The 23,261-nt window shown below is 41.9% G+C and overlaps 1 protein-coding gene across 2 annotated transcripts in view; it reads right to left on the reverse strand.

Moving 5' to 3' along the window:
• Positions 1 to 2,149: 2,149 nt before the first annotated feature.
• The window catches only part of lars2 (leucyl-tRNA synthetase 2, mitochondrial), a 57,443-nt gene continuing 36,331 nt past the window's right edge, over positions 2,150 to 23,261 (reverse strand). Inside the window, exons 14-21 of one of the 2 annotated variants that reach the window (XM_088999028.1) lie at positions 21,749 to 21,886; positions 21,558 to 21,663; positions 17,467 to 17,641; positions 17,204 to 17,373; positions 15,874 to 15,951; positions 15,688 to 15,799; positions 6,576 to 6,703; positions 2,150 to 3,507 (exon numbers count right to left, since the gene is read on the reverse strand). In XM_088999028.1, the coding sequence (XP_088855154.1) occupies positions 3,331 to 3,507; positions 6,576 to 6,703; positions 15,688 to 15,799; positions 15,874 to 15,951; positions 17,204 to 17,373; positions 17,467 to 17,641; positions 21,558 to 21,663; positions 21,749 to 21,886 (1,084 nt within the window). In that variant the 3' untranslated portion in view covers positions 2,150 to 3,330. Of the gene's footprint in view, positions 3,508 to 6,575; positions 6,704 to 15,687; positions 15,800 to 15,873; positions 15,952 to 17,203; positions 17,374 to 17,466; positions 17,647 to 21,557; positions 21,664 to 21,748; positions 21,887 to 23,261 lie in introns of both variants that reach the window. The other variant, XM_088999027.1, reaches the window with a different exon arrangement.

Below are 23,261 nucleotides of genomic sequence, written 5' to 3' on the forward strand. Positions count from 1 at the left end.
AGCACTCTCACCTATACTGTGCTGTGACAGCATGCAATTAAATGACTGCACCGTGACACAATAACAAGAGAATACAACACAGCATTGACGCTTTGCTTCCTCACTCTCACAATTTGTGGTGTCCCTTCCTGTTATTCTCCTCGTCTGCGTTTCCCATCACCTGACACTGACAAATAGAGCACGGGAATATGGGGAAAAGGTTCACAGGATCAGTGAGGAATGTTCAGTTTCAGCTTCTGTCTGCAAGTTTCGAATTGGCCGTGACTTCCTTAAAAAAGGCAAGACATTGAGAGAACTTTCTGAAATGGTGTGATTTAAACAGTCAAGAGCCGAGCTTCTTCAATAATAAAATTAAAAGCATCTCACCCAGAATTTGGCCTCGGTTGTGTGTTTCTTTCTTCAATTACATACTGAACCTTGAAAATTATTTACTGCTTGTACAGGAAATAAAAAAGTGTGTGTATCGCACATAGTGGATTACTCAACCAGTCAATTCAAAAATAAGCTTTTGGGAGTACACATGGAAACAGTCTGTGTTGCTGATGCATGTGCTCTGCAAGGAAAATGCTAAAAGCCTGCATAAATATAGCCCAAGAGTATTGACATTGATCCGATGAACGACAGTCTTGCAAGCAAGATTTTGGAGAAGGCGGAAAGGCCTAGTGACCAGAAATGGCGGCGGAGGGCGGAAATCAGCAAAAAAAGAAGACTGCCAAAAAACATGATTGGAATCTTGAGTGCAATTTGAGGTCTTTTGGGACATTCAAGAACGCTTGACAAAATGGGCAGAGAATTGCCAGGGAGCCTTATTGAATTTGCCGTATTGTTGCGGTGTGGGAGGTTTTCTATGCTTTAGGTCAGGGGTGCTCACACTTTTTCAGCATACGAGCTACTTATAAAAACTACCAAGTCAAAATGATCTACCCACGACAAAAATTCAAAACATAATTATTTTCAAATGTTTTAAGGATTCTTTGTATGTACAATGTATGTTGATGTACCTTGCATAACTGAATAAGCCAATATTGCACAACACACATAATAACTACATATACATAACATAATAAATAACTATTAACATTTTTTGTAATTACCTGAGTTTACTTTGATGACTTGCACTGAATTGAATCAGCCAGGGATGCGTAGTCCGGACAGTAGCTGTTGACAGCCAGCCTCAAGCACATTTCCAAATGTTCATCATTCATGGTGGAACGGTATTTGGACTTAATGATCTTCATGTAGGAAAAGGCTGACTCATATAAATAAGTTGAGCCGAATAATGCAGTCAAGGAGGTAGCACATACATACTTTTCCTGTGTGAGTAAGTTACAGAACTGTCCATGAGCCCTGGACTTCAGCAGTGAGAACACTCACAATCTCCGATGTCTTTCCACATTTGCTGGGTTAAATCCTCAGCCGTGGCCTCACAGCGCCGTGTAACTGTATGTCTTGACAGCTGCAGAGCTTTGATTGAAGATAATATCTCTGCCTTATTTTTAAAGTCTCTGAACAAGGAGTCAGCTGCTTCAACGAATGCTTCTTTTACCATCTCTCTGTCTTGGACTTATTGTTATCTTATCTAGGACTATTTTTTTTTTTTAACGATGGCGTGACTCATCCGGAACGATGCTTCGGTGTCAGCTTTCGCTTTTGAAGTATGTCGCGTGAAAAATGACTGCTGTCCGGACAACTGGGATTTTAGTTTGTCCACCGTTCTTTCTCAGCTGGCTTTTCGGTGGGAAGTCAATGTCGTATTTTCCATGAACAGTCCGAAAATGGCGCTCCACATTTTCCCATTCCATATGAAAGTAATATGTTTTGCCCCCTTACTTGGTCCCGCTTTCTCACTCATTTTGATCAACATATGTTTTAGCAAGGGCTTAAAATCTGAGGTAATTCGCTGACTAGCTTGTAAATTTTGCTGCGTTTAGCGCCGTTGTTTACGCATGCACGGCGACCTAAAGATAAAAATTCAGTTGTCATCTGAATGGTTGCCCTGTATGTCAATCAAGTGACGGGACGTTTGATAGGCTGACAAATGTTTTTTTTACTTTCACGCTGCGATCGCCCAGTACTACCTCCGCGATGGACCAGTAGATCGCGATCGACGTAATGAGCACCCCTGCTTTAGGTTTATAATAAAACAACAAAGAGACTCATGAAATATCTTGACATCATATTTTTAATGTATGGGGGTAGAAAATTGCAAAATGATTCAGATCACATTTTCCAGCGATTGTTGGTTTAAAATGTGTCACAGTTTGCAAGGTGGTGGTGGTGGATCCCAAAAAGCAGGCAGCAGGGAGCAGCAGGTTGTATTTGACAAACTGTATTAAAAAAAACGTCAGCAGGAACAAAATCTAAAACATAAGTCATCTGAACAGAAAAGTACAAAGTATCAAAGAAAACCAAGAGTAAAAGTCTGCCAAGATGTAACAAACTTGACAGGGTGCAGCAAACACATGCACAGCATACACAATGCAATGACCCGACACCGAATGGTCGTGCCGGGAGTCCTTTTAACTGCCACTGATTGGAACGACCAACACCTGTGCGCCTGCAGGCCGACAGCGCTATCCCTTGGTCGCCAACCAGAACGTGACAGTCTGCCACTGATCGGGACGACTAGCACTTGTGCAGGTGCGGCCGAAAGCGCCACCCGTTGGTCGCCAACCAGATCGTGACAAGCAAAATAGTAAAACTTGCGGAAGCAGACAGATTAATTAGTGAAATATACTTAAATGGAAAAATGGAAACCAAAAATACATATTCTGTATTATTTCCATAAGTGTCTGATGAAACGCTGTTGATTAATGGTGAGGGGGGAAAACACAGATTCACTCATTGTTCGTATAATGGACACTGAAATCTAGATCATATGCTTTAATTATACTCTGTTCAGCAAAATTAACCATGATTGTCAATCATCTGCAAAAAATATTAAAAATCAGCAATATGCTGTTCTTGTTTAGTGAAAACAAAGTGACGATGATTGGCTCCATTCAGGGGTGTACGGTGAGTCAGGGGTGTATGGTGAGTCAATATAAAACTTACCGCGTAGGGGAGGAGACAAAAGTTAAAATAATAAAATGTGGCTTCGTTGACTGTTTTGACACAAAGTGCTGACAGCACACAAAGGAGAAAATCGACTCAATTGTTCGTTAAGGGTGCAACGTCACACTGCAGTATTTCTCTCACTGACTGATGCCCACATCTTGATAATGTATCATAATAAATAGGAAAGAAACTTGTAAGACAAATTTACAATGCACAATCATCCTCTTTTTCCCCCACCACCAAAGAGTCACATTAACCGAGAGTCAAATGTCATCATTCAACTAAGAAATTGATGAGAGCGGTCCGGGGGGAAAGGATGGCTCTCTTGATGTGCAGTTTTCTGAGAACTGTCTGTCCGAGGGGGCTTTCCATGACAAGCTTCTGCACCTGATCCACATCTTTGGACACCAGCACAGGTACGGTCACTGTCCCACAAACTTTGTTGTTAATCTGGGCGTGAAAATGGAAAGAAATATCAAATCCATGACTCCATAAAAGTAAGGTCATACTTTGGCATACAAATGAAAGTTTCTCTTTCCACATGGCATTGACCCTCCCAACCTATAGTTTGTGGTAGTTTGAGGAAGTGTGTTTGGTGCTATAGGTTTAGAAGCAAGTGAGTGGGTACGTCGAGACTTCCTTTGTGGGGGCATGTGTGCGTACGGGCCTCTCGGTGGCCACTCGGGCATGACGTCCCCTAAAGTATGTAATTAGAGAACACAGGCAGGGGATGAAGAAGCCCACAAGGTCTCTTGTGTGTGAAATCGCCACCAGTCAGTAGAATGAGCTTAAAGGACAACCGACGTCTCCGGACAAGTTGTGTCCATAATTTGTAAAACGGCTTCACATGACTTCTACTGGGCGTATTTTAACAAGATTCCACCGCATATAGCTATATTTTACATTTTAAGACTCGCGCTGAACATTCAGGAAGTCTTGTTTTTGAGTTGGTGACGAGTCCGTGCGTGACGTCAGAAAAGGACCGCCTCCTCACCGTAAAAAAGACGCATTGTAGAGTCTTTCCATCACGTCAATATATTTTGCTGTACTGTTTTTTTTTAAACCACGTCTTACACCCAAAAGCCGCCAGCAGAGGGAGGCAAACTTCATGGAAAGAATGTATCAGAGCTGTGGAAACGAGCTGATTCATTCCTCACCGGAGCTGGTCGCCATTTTTCTGCCTCTTTTTGAGACACCCCCCCCCCCCCCCCCCCCGTTTGCCTCAAAATGGCCCAAATAAATTCTTTAATCGATTGCAAACATGTATGCTTTGCTCATCAGGACTATTTGCATCATATTCATAACTGGATGTGTAACATGAAAGCATATTCTCCGAATCTGAAGCCATTGTTTTGATTCTCCAGCAATGCAAGACGTCTTGACGTGACGTCACAAAGGGGGCGGGACTTTCTGAAAATGCCCAATTCTCAGCTCAATTTTTTGCAGATTTTGGACACTAAGTCATTTTTATTGGTGTTTTGCATTTGACTAAAAATAGCATACTGCGTGTTTTGGGTATTTTAGATGCTATAAAACGTTTTTCAGGTGTCGGTTAAAAACAAAAAAGTGACGTTGGTTGTCCTATAAAACATATTTACAGTGCAAAGATGCACACAGGGGGTAGGAGGTGAAAATGAAGTAAACAACAGTAATATATGTATAATAAATACGCAAAAGTATGTTTTCAAGTCATAATATATAATATAACATGTTATAATATATAATATTATAACATAATAATAATCAGTTGTTATAAGGCTGAAAATGGACTAACATTATTGTCCTCATTTGTTTGTATGTGTGAGTGCGTGCGTGAACAAAAAATAAGATCAATAATTTACAGAGACAAATGAAAAGGAAAACAAAGTCTGATTATCGCACTTTGATCGGTGGCCACTTTCAAAACAGTGACATTTGCCTAAAACAAACTGTGTGCGTGTGTTTGTTTGCTCGGTTGGACTCATGTTGTCATTGTTAGCAAGGGGAACGGTTAATCCACTTAATTCCTTTTCTGGGATATCGTCTGATTATTTGAGATAATATTTTGGGTCTTGGGTCTTTTGGGCGGAAATGTCTTTGAAAGTCATCAAACAACACACATTCATTGATTAGATGATGATATGGCCAAAAGCATTGTGTTAATTATTTGAAAAAGAGCCGCACAGCTGCCAAAATAAGCTGTAAAACTGGATTTTAATTATTGACCCACTTGTCTGTTTAGTTTAAAGGACAACCGACACCATTTTTTTGTTTCCTAACTGACATCAGAAAAACGTTTTATAGCATCTAAAACACCCAAAACACGCAGTATGATATTTTTAGTCAAATGCAAAACACCAATAAAAATGACTTAAGGTGTCCCAAAACTACAGTAAAGTCTCGTTATATCGATATCGGATATATCGATAGTCCCGGTTATATCGATACTATTTCTATGCACGCACGGAGAAAATTACATGCAAACAGGGTCGGATATATCGATAGTCCCGGTTATATCGATATTTTTTCGGACTCCCTTGAATATCGATATAACGAGACTTTACTGTACTTCAAAATGACCTCAGAAATGGCGAGTTTCAGAAGGTCCCGCCCCTTTGTTCGTGACGTCACGCCAGGACGCCTTACTTTGCTCTAGAATCAAAACAATGGCTTCAGATTTGGAGAAGATGCTTTCTTGTTACTCCTCCAGTTATGAATATGATTCAAATAGTTCTGAAGAGGACTGCATAAATGTTTGCAATCATTTAAAGAAGTCCTTCCGTATCATTTTGAGGCATCTAGACTCCAATGTAACTCCCAGAAAATGCACAAGATGGCGCTGAAGCTCCGTTGGAAATGGGCTGATTTGTCTGCTGGGAATTTGTGTCAACGAGTATGAAATAGTAGTCTTGGTGCAACACACAATGATTCACCATCGCATTATTTATGTGTTTTCCTTCCAGTGTCGCCATCAACACGGATCAACACGATGTTGTCAGACCACACAAAGTACCCAAAATGCATTGTGTGTCGCTTTCTTGGTCAGGGGCGTCACGTCAGGAATCGTCACCAACTCGAAAACAAGTCTTCCTGAATATTCAGCGCGAGTCTTAAAACGTAAAATCTAGATATATGCAGTGGAATCTTTGTAAAATACGCTCAGTAAAAGTCATTTGAAGTGATTTTACAAATTATGGACACAACTTGTCCCAAGGCGTCGGTTGTCCTTTAAAGGAGTCTTAACATGAAGACATATAAATAAACACAGACACACAAACACACACGGACATGCTAATCACAGGCCCCCTTTAAAATTACAGAGCATGGATGTATTCATGGACTATGACTTGATCTTCGAAAGTTGAAATGGTGGTGGATTAGAGGATAAATGCATGTGTCACCAGAGATGTATGTCAACAAAGTAACAACTGTGCTGATGCTAAAATCAAACCTTTCATCTTCGGCAGTCCGATGCAAAGAAAAAAAAGGTCGCTGTCACATGAAGGTTTGTCTGAAAATGTGCATCTATGTGATCCTACCCGCACTGAAATGTCTACAATGTCGGGGCTCTCCAGGTAGCCGGGATCGACCGTAGGCCAGGACTGTGACAGGACATCTCCACCACGTCGAAGAGTATCACTCATGACGTTGTTCACCTGGCAAAGACCTGAACAAGAAAGATGCAACAATGATACTGTGACACCCCATGTTCTTTTTCTTCATTTACTTCCAGTCAATTGTTTAGGTTGTTAGGCTGGATCTAGATCAGACATGGGCAAATTAAGGCCCGAGGGCCACATACGGTTAGGCTTTTTAATGCGGCCCGCCGAACTTGTCCAAATTATAGTAAAATCAGTGTCTGAAACTCAGGACAAAAAAATTAGCAGACACCCGGGCAGACAACTCTGACAATTGCCTACCCGGCCATAAAGTTGCCTGCCCCATTTATCACAACTTGAAACACAATAAGACGACTAATCACAAAAAAAAAAACATTGTTACAAAGTATAAAGGATTTTTTAAATTAAGGATGTACCTCAGAATCAGAATCATCTTTATTGCCAAGTATGTAGAACACACAAGGAATGTTTCCGGTAGAACACGCTGCACAAGTACCGACTACATTTGCTCCCTTGCTTAATTTACGGTAAATATCCCTTGCTGGAGATTTGGCTCCAGTTGTCGTTTGTCTGCAATGCAATGCTTGCATTGCGTCGTCTGCTACACTTTACAGTACACTTTACAGTCAGGGTATAATGTAAATATACGTTTTGTAGCGTCATGAATGTTGTTAGCTTCTTTTGAATCTTTCTTCTGGGGCTGAGGTTCTGTGCACCTACTTTGGAAAATGATATGCAAATGCACGACCTTATATCGCTCGGGAAAGTCCGAAGCAGGCTTCTGATTGGCTGCTGTGCCGAGTATACAAATTTCAACTGCAGGTAGTCTATGTCTGTGTGCTTGGCAACGATACACGTGTACTGTTTGCGCGTGAAGCCGAGGGCATCCGTGGCGAGTTTGTAGAGCGCACGGCCAGGATAATCCATCCATGAATTTGCGGAGTTTAACACAAGTAGATACAGCTAGTATCTAGAGTATTTCGTTGTTTTGAATGTTGAAAGTGATTCCATTTTTCAATAAATGTTGATTTCTTTAACTTAGCACCTTCGATTGAAACGCAATCTTGATAAATCACAGTGCGTATGTTATTTTAATCCAGGGGTCGGGAACCTATGGCTCGCGAGCCATATATGGCTCTTTTGATGATTGCATATGGCTCGCCGATAAATATTACATATTATAATACATATTGTCGTTTTTTTCGTCGTTCATTTCCCGTTGGGGCTGCAGTTGGCGGAAAGCGCAATTTTGATTGGATGACACTGACCTAGAATGGCCGAAAGCGCCATGTTGATTGCATGATAGTGGCCGTCATGTTGAAACAGGTAAACGCCCCTTTAAATGAGCCCAACTTGTGCACTTCAGCCTGAATGCACCGGAGCATTAGAGGAGAGAAAATGTTCTGATTCTAATTTGCAATGAAACAATACCATCGATGAAACAGTCGAATGTCAGTGACATTTTAACAAGCCCCATGTTAACGTTAGCATCGACATACTTCTGCGACATATGAGCCGCGTGCAGGCTAGCTAGCAGTAACTTCGCCTCTGGACCGGCAATTTGAATTTCATTCCGATCGTTTTCCTGGATTTTTACCAAACACGAGGAACGGAAAACCATCCATGTTAACGGTGAGTACCATCACAGTTATTTTAATTAATACATTCTGATATTTTTTGAAAAGTGGCCGCGCGTGTGTGTGTGCGCGCGCACGCGAGCGTTTGTATGTGCGTGCGTGTGGCTCTCGCTGAAAAACATTTCTAAATATTTTACTTTTATGGCTCTCTTAGTCAAAAAGGTTCCCAACCCCTGTTTTAATCTATTTCCATTTCCTTCTCCCAGTATCTGCAAAATAGTATGTAAATGCCATCTCTTGCATATTCCTTCAGACAAATTTATGAACTGATAAGGGCTATTTTTCACATTTGAAAGACAGCTAATACATTGGGTCATAGTGTTCTTACTGTGCTATGAGGTTTGAACACACTACATTTAATGCAATTTAACGATGTAGATCGGGGGGTTCAATACATAGATCGCAATCGACCAGTTCGTGTCCAAGGTATTATTGGTATATCGCATGAGAATGTGATGTGACATTGCCATGGAATGACACTAAACAAATAAAATTGAGTTTAAATATAATGGGTAGAGCATTTTGACTTGGTCATTTTAAAAGTAGCTTCCATACTGAAAAAGTGTGAGCACCCCCGTTTTCGATGGTCAGAGACAGCACCGCTGTCCTCTGTTTCAAAACATTTTGGAGGCACCGCTGGGATATTTGCGTTCGAGTGTCTACTCGCCGTGGGTAGAAGCTTGCGCCGAATATCCCCAATCAACCCAGTCGGAGTGGCGTCGCCGTTTACTGGTTTGTTTCTACATGTGCTCTAGTTGCATCTCTGTGCGTACAGCCACCACTAGAGGGCACTGGAAGACTTTGAAGTGAATCCGGCCAGCTGAACTGCGTCTACCCTCTCGAAAATGGCGTTGGAGGAATTACAGTTGGACATCAAAGGCAAGTTATTTGGACTGAATTTTCGACAGTTGTCAGAGTTATGTGCTGAAATCCAAATATCTGGACTGGAAAGAGAGCAACTTACAGGAAAGACTCGAGGCCAACTAATTAATATTGTGTCAACCTACATTGAAAGAGCTGAATTAGAGCTAGAAGATGGAGGAATGTCAGATTTGCTACGTGTAAAGGACTTGATTGAAAGTATAAAAGATTTTGAACTAGGAATAGCCAACCCAAGTGAAAAAGGTCGGGATGCAGTGCGAAAGAGAAGCATAGTGCCCCCAGACACTGCCCCCTGGCGCAAAGATTTCAAAATATCTGGACAAATAGGGGAACTCGGACAAAAAGATAAACTCACATTTCCTAATTTGGTCAGACAGATAGAAAGTGGGCTCAGTAAAGGCTACCAGGGGGATGAGATCATCGATGCAGTGGTTCGTGCCATAACACCAGGTCTGCAGTTGAGAAGCTACCTCGAAGGGAAAGAAAATCTTACCCTAACTTCTTTACGAAGGATTCTCCGATCTCACTATCAAGAGAGAGGAGCCACTGAGTTGTACAAGCAGCTCTCATCGGAAGTGCAGACTAATAAAGAGTCCCCACAGAAATTTCTACTGCGTGCAATGGATCTTCGTCAAAGGATTCTTTTTGCATCTCAAGAAGCCGAATCAGGGGTGAAGTATGATCCCACGTTGGTCCAGAGTTTATTCCTGCACACAGTTCTGACGGGGTTACAGAGTGACAATGTAAAGAGTGACATGCAACCTTTCCTCCTGCTAACCACCACATCAGATGAAGTACTGTTAGAAAAATTAAACATGGCATGTGCAAATGAAAAAGAGCGACAGGAAAAAAAGAAAAATGCTGCTGCACGGGTGACAACGCTGAACACTGTCCAGTTAGATGACACACCAGTCCCGATTGGGAAGAAGACAGTCTTAAAGCAGAATACTGTTACTGTGCCGAATGAACTCCTTTCAGAGATCAAAGAGATGAGGTCAGAGATGATGCTGTTAAAAGAGCTGCGTGCAGAAGTGTCCCAGATCAAAGAGACTATTCAGAAACCAACAGCCACTTCTCAGCCCACCAGCGGAGGACCTGAACGCCTGCCTGACCACTACCCTGAACAGGTCGCCTTCATTCCACCTTCACAATATCAGGTAGATCCACCAGCCAGGCACTACTACACCCAGCACTCCCCATCAGCTCTTCAGCAGTACCACCCAGCACCAGGCCCCAGGCCGATGAGGGGGGCAGCACAGTTCCAGCAGCGGTTCGCCCCTCAGCAGTACTACATGCCCCGTCGCCCTCAGCCCAGGTGTTATTCTTGTATTCAGACAGGTGAAGAATATTGTCAGCACTGTTTTAAATGTGGAAGTAGTGAACATTTCAGAGCAGGCTGCAAAGCACAGAACTCAGCTAGGAACCACGCTTTAAACTAGAAAGGGTTACCCCAGTGGGACATGGTGTGACCACAGAGACAGATAGGTCCCAGTATTACAGTGGTGCTATGAAAATGGAATGTAAGCCCCACACATGTGGCCCCGTTCAGAAGAGACATAAGCAGTCATTTGTCGAGCGGACAGATAAGAAACAGTGTGGCAAATTACCTTCGGTCAGGGAGTTAGTGGGAAAGAAATGTCTTATTCGGTGCTTTTTGGGTAACAAAAGGGTTGAAGCACTCTGGGACTCGGGGTCCCAGGTGTGTGCTGTAGATGAGTTATGGAAACAAACAAACTTACCTGACGTGTCATTGAAAAATGTGAATGAACTTATTGACCCTGATAACACTCTCAATATTGTGGCAGCTAATGGAACGGATATGCCTTATGTAGGATGGCTTGAGATACCATTTAAACTTGGTGCTAATGATCCAGGGCTACTTGTACCAGTATTAGTACTAAAAGGTGACCAGCAACAGTGTCCTATCATAGGGTTTAATGTCATTGAGCGTCTTGTGTTAGATAGCCTCTCTAATGAGTCACAAACAGGGGATACAGAAAAGCTCTTGAAATCGGTTAGACTAGCTTTTCCCCACCTTAAGCGCAATAAAGCTGCCACTTTCATAAAAGCAGTTAGTCTGAGACAAGCACATGAGTACCGTGTAAAAACAACAAATGAGAGATTCACTATAGCCAGGCATAGCTCACTTATTATTCCATGCAAAGTACAGGCTAAGCCCTTTAAGGAAGATGTTACATTGGTTTTTGAGCCAAGTGAAAACCCACAGTGGCCAGATGGCCTCGAGCTTTGTGACTCGTTGGTCTCAGTAAAGGCAGGTTCCATCCCTAGGATAGTTGTTAGTGTCCAGAACCCTACTAATCATATTAGGTTTCCAGTAAAGGCTATTATTGGTACAGTGCAGTCAGTAGGGTCTGTCTACCCAGCTAACATATTTAAAAGGGACCTTCCTTCAGCGGTTGTCAATGAGGTCCATGTCCAGAATACCACCATCGCTCTCAGTGAGCAGTGGGACCCCCCAATTGACCTTTCTGATTTTAATTTTACCTTTCTGATTTTAATTTTACTGTTAAATATCGTCCCGGTAAGGAAAATGTTGATGCAGACAGTTTATCTAGGATGCCCCTTGATATGATAACATATATGGAAGGATGTACAAAAGAAATGTCATATGATGCTGTGAGTGCTGCCGTACAAGCGGTTGACCATCAGAACGAGTCTAGTGCAGCTTGGTCTATGGGAATCTCAGCTACGTGTGCCGAGTGCTGCCGTACAAGCGGTTGACCATCAGAACGAGTCTAGTGCAGCTTGGTCTATGGGAATCTCAGCTACGTGTGCCGAGGTGTCACTAAACACACCGATAGCCCCATTGACTGTTGGACAGATCAAGCTAGATCAAGAGACTGACCCCATTATAGGACATATTATTAGATACAAACTGGCGGAGACGAAACCGCTAGGTACTGAACTAAGAAAGCATTGTCCTCAAGTTGTTTGTCTTGTGAGGGAATGGGACAAGCTACACTTTAATGACAGAGGTGTTTTGTACAGAAAAACGGCAAACAGAACCCAACTACTGCTTCCTGAAAAACACAAGGTGACAGTGTTAAAAGAGCTGCATGATGAAATGGGCCACCATGGTGTAGAAAGGACTCTTTCCCTTGTAAGAGATCGTTTTTACTGGCCCTTTATGCAAAAAGAAATAGAGGACTATGTACTGAGAGAGTGTGTGTGCCTAAAACACAAAAAGCCCAACCGTGAGACCAGAGCCCCTCTCACTAATATTGTGACTACTCAGCCTTTTGAACTCGTCTCCGTTGACTTTTTGCATCTTGACAAATGTAAGGGTGGTTATGAATACGTGCTTGTGCTAGTAGACCATTTTACACGTTTCGCTCAAGTTTATGCTACAACGTCCAAATCTGGCAAAACAGCGGCAAACAAAATCTTTAATGACTATGCTTTAAAGTTTGGGTTCCCCCTTCGAATTCACCATGATCAGGGTGGTGAATTTGAAAATCAACTTTTTGCTCAACTGAAGGAATATTGTGGGGTTGCGGGTTCAAGGACAACCACAGGTACTACCATCCACAGGGAAATGGACAGGTTGAACGATTTAATCGAACACTGATCCAGATGTTAAAGACACTGACAGAGAAACAAAAGAGTAACTGGAAAGACTCACTAAACAAACTCGTTTATGCTTACAACTGTACCAAAAGTGAGGTGACAGGGTTCTCACCTTTTTACTTACTTTATGGACGTTCACCACGTTTGCCAGTTGATATGTTGTTTAGTTTGAATCCAGACTCTAACCAGGGTGAAACCAACCAGAAGGACTATGTGAAGAAGTGGAAACAGGGCATGGAGGAAGCGTATGCGATCACGCAAGAAAATAACAACAAAGCTGCTGCCAGGAGTAAGAGACTATATGACAGTAAACTAAAGTATTCTACCCTGTTGCCCGGTGATCGTGTTCTGGTTCGAAACTTAACCCCACGTGGAGGTTCAGGCAAACTGAGAAACCACTGGGAGGATGTTGTTCATACAGTGGTTCGTCAAGTCAGCCAAGACATTCCAGTTTATGAGCTGAAACCTGAGAGGGGGAAGGGCAGATCTAGGATACTCCACCGCAATCTCTTGCTGCCATGTGATCATTTGCCATTAGAGACTTCACTACAGTCCCAGTCCAAGGAAAAGTCCACTCGGCAACGACCGAACAAGATGCCGGAAATGGATCCGGAGGAGGATGAGTATTATCCAGTGTTGCATCGCCAGAGCACCCGACCAGACTCACCAGAACCGCGGGACGTGAGCTTTGTGGAGACAACCCACCATGATGACAATCAACTGGGGAATGAACTGCCGGGGACGGAGCCGGGAGCTGCGGAAGTTGACCAATCTCAGGAGGGCAACATTGGTCCGGAAAATGATCCACCTGTGACAGTGTGTCCCCCTTTTCCCCAGGCACCCCCCAGTAATCCTGATATTGGGGGAAATCAACGGCCACGACGAGAACACAGGAGACCCAAGGTATTCACGTATGATCGCCTTGGTTCGCCATCTTGCTACAATGTAGGGACAGTACCATATCATGGTGAACAGACAATGCCTTGGATGTATGGCGCACACCCCTATTATGCCACGAAATACTACAGAAATGGTTAATCGACACTTCGGTTTAATAGAACAGTGAGATGGAAACAAGAAGACCCCGATGAGCCCTGTATAAGTAAAACGGAATGTATGAAAAGAGTTCCAGTCTGTGAATTGTTGATTGTTATAATGTAAACAGAATGTATGAAAAGAGTTCCAGTCTGTAAACTGTTCATTATTATAGTTCATATTTGGATGCAGTTCATAATACCGTGCGTCATTGTTTTGGGCACGTCGTCCAGCGTATTTATGTATTTACTAGTACATATGTTGGGGACAACATCTATTTTGAGGGGGAGTATGTGACAGGTTGTAAATTATCGTATTTCGTATTTTGGTTACATTCGCGTAGTTCTATTGGTTTAAAAATGATCTTGTGGTTTTTTTCTGGATCCCACAACACCGTATCTCCCTTACTATAGTGGAGAGCGCAACAGAAGCGGCCACGTGAGGAAGGGAAGATGACGCTCAATCTCTTCCTTCCAACTGTTTGTTTTCTACACCGGGGCCAAGAGATTACAGCAAGGAATGCATGTAATTGAAAGGACATTTAAAGGACAACCGACGTCTCCGGACAAGTTGTGTCCATAATTTGTAAAATGGCTTCAAATGACTTCTACTAAGCGTATTGTAATAAGATTCCACCGCATATAGCTATATTTTACATTTTAAGACTGCCGCTGAATATTCAGGAAGTCTTGTTTTTGAGTTGGTGACGAGTCCGTACGTGATGTCACTAGAGGAACACCCCTGACACAAAAAAAGACACATTGTAGCAGTCGTTCCATCACGTCAATGTATGTTGCTGTACTTGTTTGGTCTGAAAACCTCGTGTTGCACCCAAAAGCCGTCAGGAGAGGGTGTCCAAGCTTCATGGGAGGAATTTATCAGCCTGTGGAAACGGGCTGATTCATTGCTCACAACAGCTCGGTGGCCATTTTGTGCCTCTTTTCTGGGACGCTACATTGCAGTCCAGATGCCTCAAAATGACACGGAAGGACTTCTTTAATCGATTGCAAACATGTATGCTTTCCTCTTCAGAACTATTTGAATCATATTCAACTGGATGTGGAACAAGAAAGCATATTCTCCGAATCTGAAGCCATTGTTTTGATTCTCCAGCAATGCAAGACGTCTTGGCGTGACGTCACGAACTGGGGGTGGGACTTTCTGAAAATGCCCAATTCGCAGCTCAATTTTTTGCAGATTTTGGACACTTTAAGTCATTTTTATTGCTCTTTTGCATTTGAATAAAAATATCATACTGCGTGTTTTGGGTATTTTAGATGCTATAGAACGTTTTTTTGATGTCAGTTAAGAAAGTGACGTCGGTTGTCCTTTAATGGATTTTAGGTGAACTAGGCGACAGTATCAGAAATTTGATGACGGTTGGTTACATCATTTTTGGGAATCTCCTGGGATTAGAAGGAGCAGTGTCAACACTTCCTCTTGTTGCATGGTGTGCAAATTCCATGTTTGGGCAGGCAGAAACAACTTCCTGAAGAATATTTTAAGTCATTCACTGCCAGATGTGCAAAAATGAGTCCACTCAAGTGACAGGGTTTTTGTCATTGTCACTCAAATTCCAGGACACACAGAATATTGAGTTTTAGGACTACATAAATCTTCAATGCATTGTAAGAAACCTTAGACTATCTTCTTTCATCAGAAAAAAAGAGTTAATTCCTAAATGACATTACAATTGCGAGGTGATAATTTTGTGGAGCTCCATACTCATGGTTGTTTAATATCGGGCGACTTCTGCTTTTATTAAACTATGAAGTAGTATGATTGCAGATATTCTCCATGCGTATTTTTTCATCAAGCTGAAACCCAAAACCAAACTAATGAAATTGACCAGATTACTCGGAGAAGATATCATTTTGTTTTGCACCCACCTGCCCAAAGTTCGGAGGCCAGGTGAGGCGCCATGGGTGACATCATCATAATCAGCGTGGCCAGAGCATCCTCAAATTCCACACTGTGCTGCAACACCCTCACACTTGCGCTCTGGGCACAGATAATCACATGACGGTAGTCAGGGGATGATCACAGACAGAAGAGAACAGACAGTGTTCACTCACGCTCAAAGTATTGGTTAGACCCATGAGGCGAGAAATGGCTGCATTGAACAAGAAGTCTTCCATGAAGTTAGATGTGACCTATGATGAAAAACAACACCGATAGATATAAAAAAGAAGGAGCAGGCCAAAAACAAAAAACAGAGTGAGTTAGTAAAACGTTTGACATTTGAACCTAGAACAAAATTGAAAAAAACATTCCCGAATTTGTTTGGGTTTTGTTTTTTTCATGCTTGGGTGCCGATAAAGCACTGGCAATGAATGGCCTCTGGCAATGGTTTTTTTTTTCTGCCACGAGGGGGCAGCATTTCACTTTTTTCCATGTTTGCACTTTGTTCCAGCTTCAGCTGTTAAAGCACGATATAAACCAACATGTATGTATTGCATTGTATTTTGGACCTCATTTCAAGCTCATATAACTCCAGACCCATATAATTTAGGAAGTAACTTTTTCTGATAAGAGATGAGTGTTTAAGTTTTTTTACACTGCATTGAATGTTTATGTACTCCTAAAACTCAATATTCTGTGGGTCCTGGAATTTGAGTGAAAATGACAAAAATCCTGGCACTGGAGTGGACACATTTTTGCACATGTCTGGCAGTGAAAGAGTTAAGGATGCACACCTAAAGCCTATTACAGACAACTGAAGATACTGTGCTTTGAATCGGTCAATATTTCCCACCTTCGCCCATTGGGAGGAGAAATCCCTTTGAGGAAGGGTCTGAGGGAAGTATAGGCTGATCACTGAAGCTTATTTTCCAAAGGATGAATTTAAAAAAAATAAAAAATAAAAAGATATCTACATAATTTATATTTCTTGATGTTTTTTATTCTACTTTTCCCTTTCATATTTTTGCTGTTGTAAATTGGGAATTTCTCTATTGTAAGACACAAATTAAGGTTTTGTTATCTTCTTTTAAAACAATTTAAGGCTAACACGCCTAATATCCTATAAAAGCTGCAGCCTTGTTAGGTGGAGAAAGAAAATCCAACCTGGCAGGAATGGACATCTATTTATAAAGTGTGGGAGCGACTGAATAGGTTTGAAATCAATTTCTAGCCAGTCCTCCACCTCCTTTATACTCGAGGGGTTTACATTTAGAATGGATGCACTGGAATGTAATGATGGGCATATTCATCCTGTCTTATCATGTTAGCATGATAACTATTCTTGTGGGGGACTCAAAGTCAAAACAGACCAAGGTGAGGGAAGCAGTGGGTAAATGCAATGAAGGTTGGACATGATAAATTGAAACTTAGAAATCAGGCTATTTACTGCCCCCACCTGGTGAAAAATATTGCAAGAGCAGCATCGCAAGATATCATCACTACCTCCTGAATTGCGTAGTTTTTGTTCTCCCAGATCTTATTTGACTCTGCCAGCTCCTTCTTTTGCAGCAAAGAGGTGTTCGGGGCGTCACCAACTTCCCGAGCATGTCGCAGCTTGGTGACAAGCTGCCACACTCTAGACTGCCAGCGCAAGACCCCAGGAAGAGCATCCTCTGGGGTGGGGTCAGAATTACTTTCATTTGGTAGAAAACAAACAAATATCCACCAACTGACTCTAAAACCAACAGGAATATCGCAGATCTCACTTTTAAGATTCCAGAGGATGTCCTGTTCCGGTGGTGCGGCATAAAGGATGTAGAGCCGCACTGTGTCCACACCGTAGTGCTGCACCACCTCTTGCGGGTCCAGACCATTGTGTTTAGATTTGCTCATTTTCTCCCAAGTCACTTCCACGCTTCTGCCTCCTAATGCCACTGGCTCCTTTTCTAACACAGGCAGGAAGAGAAAAAGGTCAGTGACAACACAGCTATTTCTCTGTTGTCAATATTAGCCTTTTTTGAGCTGAACAATTTCAAATTGACAGGAATATACCCCCCCCCCCCTCTCTTTTTTTGGGGGGGGGGACAATTGCTACTCCTTTGGATATTGTATATGACAATGTTGATACATGCCCACAAAACATGTCACTTTTCTGGTGTGATTCCCGATACAATACCGATAAAAAGAATGTGCAGAGGCACAGAAAATGATTGATGAATTGTGGTTATTTGCAAAACATACAAATAGTGTACTTTGTAATATAGCAAATAAAAATAAAAATAAAAATAATAATTACACATGGCCATTTCTGGCCAAATTGCATGTGAATGCCAAAATGCTGAATGGAAAAAATAGAGGAGTTCTTGTTGATGTTGAATGGTTTGATGTGGAACGACATGGAAAGATATTGAATGATATGAAGTCATTAAATGATGGGGACGGGGAATGAATGTAATATTCTGGGGGAATTTGCATGTTGAAAATCATTAGCATGGCAAATTAAATGTGAAAGATTTGAATTTCAAATGTGAAAGAAAATATTAATCCGCTTTGTCAAATGTATAACTAGGATTGAAGAGGTAATGTCAAGGTTTTTATGAACAAATTTGGTTGTGAAAATGTAGAATTTTAGGACAAAGGAAGTTTCAGGCAGCGTGTTCTACCGGAAACAAATTCCTTGTGTTCTACATACTTGGCAACAAAGATGATTCTTCTCCTCTTCTTCTTCTGATTCTGATTAAAAGTGTGTATTACTGATTAAATACTAGATACTGATTAAAAGTGCGTAAATTGAAAAAAATGAAAATCTGTTGTTGAATGGTTTGAGAATTGACGATCAAGTTGTGGTTCAAAACATAATATTTGAGCAAAACTGAATTATTACAATGAGAAAAATAATGGCTTGCAAGGCATGTTTGTTTCTGGAATATGCTGAAATGGTTATGCTGCGAATCGGATGAATTACATAGAAGTACTTGCATCTCAAAATAAGGGCCGGAAGAAAAACTGAAATAAAGCGTGCATTCGCACAATAACACATCAACAAGGTATAAATGCATTCGTGTGAATGCTTGACCCTGTATTGACACTGGCTACAATCCAGTGACGTGCGGTGAGGTTCATGGCTAGTGAGGCACTGACATCATCAGAGTCAGATTTATAAATGTATGAACTCTACAGAGTAGCTTATTCACGATTTGATTTATTTGCAACAGTTAACGTGTTTTGTTTAAAATGTCATGTCAGCATTCTTTATACAAACTGTAGCATCAAAAAAAAAAAAAAACCGTTATCGTGTTACCTTTACTTATAAATGCAGTCCATGCGGCGCTCCTTCTGAAGAAGGAGCGGCACGCATCGATAACTTCTTTGTAGAAGCCTTCCATGTCTTTCTTCAGTTTTAAAAGTCTCTCATTTCTTTCAATTTAGATATGTAATCCTCCATTCTGAAAATAAAGCCAAGCAACACAAAAAATGACTGGATGGTTGCACTTAACTTGCTAACTGTTTACTGTAGCTTGCCCTCACTAATTCTATCATTCTGCAGCCGAGGAGGCGCAAGAAGATTCTGTAATCACCAGCGCCTGTCATGAGGCAGGAGAACTGTGTGCCTCACCTATGCACAGTTTTGATAAAAAATAAAATAAAATAAACACTGTCATACAGTATTTATAATGTAAAGTGACTCGACAGTATATATGTAACGGAGTTGTGCACTAAGATTATTAAATTATGACAGAAGTGACGCAACGGCGCACAGTGTGGCACCAAGTCCCGTCCATAGTTTCACAAGACGAAACCCATGCGACTTCACCCATCCCTTCTGCCATACAGTGTTGCAGTGATTTAGTTTGTACAGAGGGGAATGGGCATGTTCAAGCTGAGGCCACTTATGTTAGTGGGGACAGAGTTCCTTCCCAGACCCAGTGGACTGCATATACGACGAGCGCACAGACCACTGATACACCGGCGACAGGTCCCTTACTCCAGTCACCTGACGTAGTTGGTCAGATGAGTGACAATAAGACAGCATTCTTGTACATCCTTGCCCGATAACCTTGTCTATTTTGCCTGTTGGTCTTTCTATTGTCTTCCGTATGTATGTTGGATTGGATTGGATTTGCCTTTATTAGTCTCGCAGTGGAGAAATTTACATTTCACAGCAGCAAAGTGATGAAAGGCATGAAAGTAGAAAAAAGAAATACATGAGCTGCTGGAAAGGCAGCCACTCTCGCGGCGCCGTCTTGAAGTCAAAAGAACAACAAAAGAAACTAAATAACAAATATGACAACACAAAGACACAGAGAGTCATTCATTCTTCAAGACTTGCTGTACCCTCTTTGTGATGACATGAAGCAGTTCTAGATGAAAGAGGAGAGGATCAAAGCATCTTTCCACCAGTGGATCAGGGACATCATGGTGGAACGTGCGCGTCGACTACAAGCTAAATATTGAAAGCAAACACACAGCTGTAGCATCCATTGACGAAAAGAGATTGTCTCACATCTCCTGTCCCACATACATCTGCTTCCATTCCAAGCCGCAACAGTTCCACATACGCATCGGCGCTCGGCGCTGACGCTGCTTTCTTCTTGTCGCGGGCTCCTCAAGCCATGCATCCATCCAACCGCAGACTGACCAACAGCACCGACCTTTCCGCTGAACAAAGCGGGGCTGTGAAGATGCTGCCCATTACAGGCGCAAAAAAGCACAATGGCCCCTTTGGTGTCCAGCGATGGCAGTCGAATGGCACCGACATTCCTCCCATTCAAAAACAGTACTGGTGTATTCACGCTCCCGAAAAGGCGCAACCGCTCAGCACAGTCTCCTCCTTGATGAATGTCATGGTCAAAAATGCTGAAAAACAATCCGTATCCATTCCACACGACGCCCAACAACACAAAGTGACAAAAGAAAACACAAAACAAGACAAAAACAACAACAAAAAAGCAAAAAAAAAAAAAAAAAAAAAAAAAAGGCTCATGAGAGCACTTGCTGACGGCTGCCTACTTAATTGCCTCACTTCTGCATAATTTAAGGGGGGTGTATGTAACGGAGTTGTGCACTAAGATTATTAAATTATGACGGAAGTGACGCAACGGTGCACAGTGTGGCACCAAGTCCCGCCCATAGTTTTCAGAACAACTAGGACGAGACTTATGTTTATCACAAGACGAAACCCATGCGACTTCACCCATCCCTTCTGCCATACTGTGTTGCAGAAATAAAAGAAATAAAAAGACACATCCACGCGTCTGGTATCATTAAGACGGCAGCATTGTGGAGCTCAAGACAGTCACTGTTGTGACACCCGTCACATATACACCAGCTAAACTGTAGAAATTTAGTTCATATACTAAAAGTGACTTTAATAGCGATATGCAGAGGGACAGCAATGCGCTCTTACTGGAGAGCAAGCCAGCACAGTTCCCATAGTCATTGCGCAATCCATGGTGAGGCTCAGCCGGCTGCTGCCTCACCGTTCGTCTCTACTTAGTATTTGAACGGTAAATGTGAAAATTCAGCAATTTTGAAAAAAAGTCAAAAAATTGTGAAATTAAATGGAAAAGAACTTTAAAGTACAAATCACTAAATAAATATAACTGTTTAATTTATTTTTTCATCTGATATTTCCATGATGACAGGTGAGGCATGGCCTCACCTGGTCCCCTGACTGCACGTCACTGCTACAATCTCTACAAACAGATCTATTCAGAGGATCATGGCTGATGTGCAAGTACCTCTTTGCAATGAACACTGCAACAAATAAAAAAAGAAAAATACCACACTTATCCTTGCTGCTTTTGAGATTCCATCTCTCATATTATTTTTGAGCAGTTTTATCTGACAAAATTACACCTGTGAAGTCTATCTCTTCTCTCTTTAGATATTGGCCACTGTCTGCTCTTCGGAAAGTCTGGCCTTTGATCAGACCCTGGACAAGTAGCTTTTTGAAAGGTTCCCTGCAAAAAGAAATGGATGGCACATTGATGTATAGACAAATTATCTGCACAGTAATTGAGCTGTCCCAGATCATACAAAACATACCTGTGGGCCACAAGCCCCTGGTCCTTGCAGAAGTGACAGAGGAAGCGTGCGTAGTACAAATGCATGACGGCATGCTCCTTTCCTCCAATGTATACATCCACAGGGAGCCAGCGATCCACCAGGTGGCGCTCAAAAGGCCTCAAGAAGATCATAGAAAAACATGCATAATTCTTCGTGGGTATTACAAAATCCTCTAGATGTCAATAACTTGTTATATATTTTATGTAACATACACGTGTTACAACACATATGCACGACTAACTCACATTTGGGCCATTTAGTGAGCGAACTTTGTCATGTCGTTATGCAATATCCCGCAGGAGATACTTAGGATGTGGGTGCACTTTAAGGAACTGCTCCCTCTGTTATTGTTGAGTTCACAGTGGAGCTCATATACAAGAAAGAGGCACAGGTCGGAGTTATTCAGAATCAGAATCATCTTTATTGCATGTAGAACACACAAGGAATTTGTTTCCGGTAGAACACGCTGCACTACTATCATCATCAAAAAATTGTAAAGAGGCACTACAGTGAGACCTCAACTGAATTGGTTCCCAGACAGAGTGTGTAAGCCAAAAAGTGTGTATGGCAAAAACAACATTCCCATAGGAAACCATTAAAATGGGAATAATCCGTTCCCAGGTTTCCATAAAATATACTTTTCAACTAAATAAGCCTTAAAACTACACACAACATACATTATTCTATGTATAATAAATGTGCTATTGTATTGTAATGAAAGAAATACACTGCACTGTATAATAAAGTCACTTTATTTACATTTGTGATGGCTCTTAATTGGCACCTGTTGCTTTCTGACTTGTAAGGTCTTTCGAAACTGAGGCATCACATTATCATTCGTCATGTTGATGATTCTCATAGCCTTTTCTGGATGGAACTGTTCAATAAAAGCCTGCACAAATCAAATCCTCTGTGTTGAGGTCCTCATTATGGACAGCAACAAGCTTCTCGATGTCATCTGCATCCACTTCGAGTCCCGTAGGTGCTGGCAGAGATTTTATTACAACAAAAGGCGCGAGTCCAATGATTCCACGGACGCGGAATAAATCCGCCAGATCCAAAGAGCACTCCGCCAGCCGTGGTGGGTGTGTATCGCGAAAAGTAGTGCATATTTCAAGGTTTAATTTTCATAAATTTGACGTTCGTAAGACGAAAAGTTCGTAAAATAAGGTGTTCATAAACTGAGGTCTCACTGTATACGGTTCTATTTGGGTTACTGTTTAAATAGTTAATGGCTTGGGGGAAGAAGCTGTTTAAATGTCTGATGGATTTGGTGCGCCTGGATCGGTAACGCCTGCCTGAGGGGAGTAGCTGGAAAAGGTGGTGGGCAGGGTGCAGAGGGTCCAGTAGGATTTTCTGCGCTCTAGTTTGGATTCTTGCAGTGTGCAAGTCCTCGAGAGTGGGTAGGGCAGTGCCAATTATTTTTTCCGCAGTCCTAACTGTCCGCTGAAAATCGGATTTTGTCCATTTTTGTGGCGGCCCCGAACCAAAC

The sequence above is a fragment of the Hippocampus bargibanti genome, linkage group LG06, assembly GCF_051943395.1.
Source record: "Hippocampus bargibanti isolate YZ-2025 linkage group LG06, ASM5194339v1, whole genome shotgun sequence".
NCBI lineage: Eukaryota > Metazoa > Chordata > Actinopteri > Syngnathiformes > Syngnathidae > Hippocampus > Hippocampus bargibanti.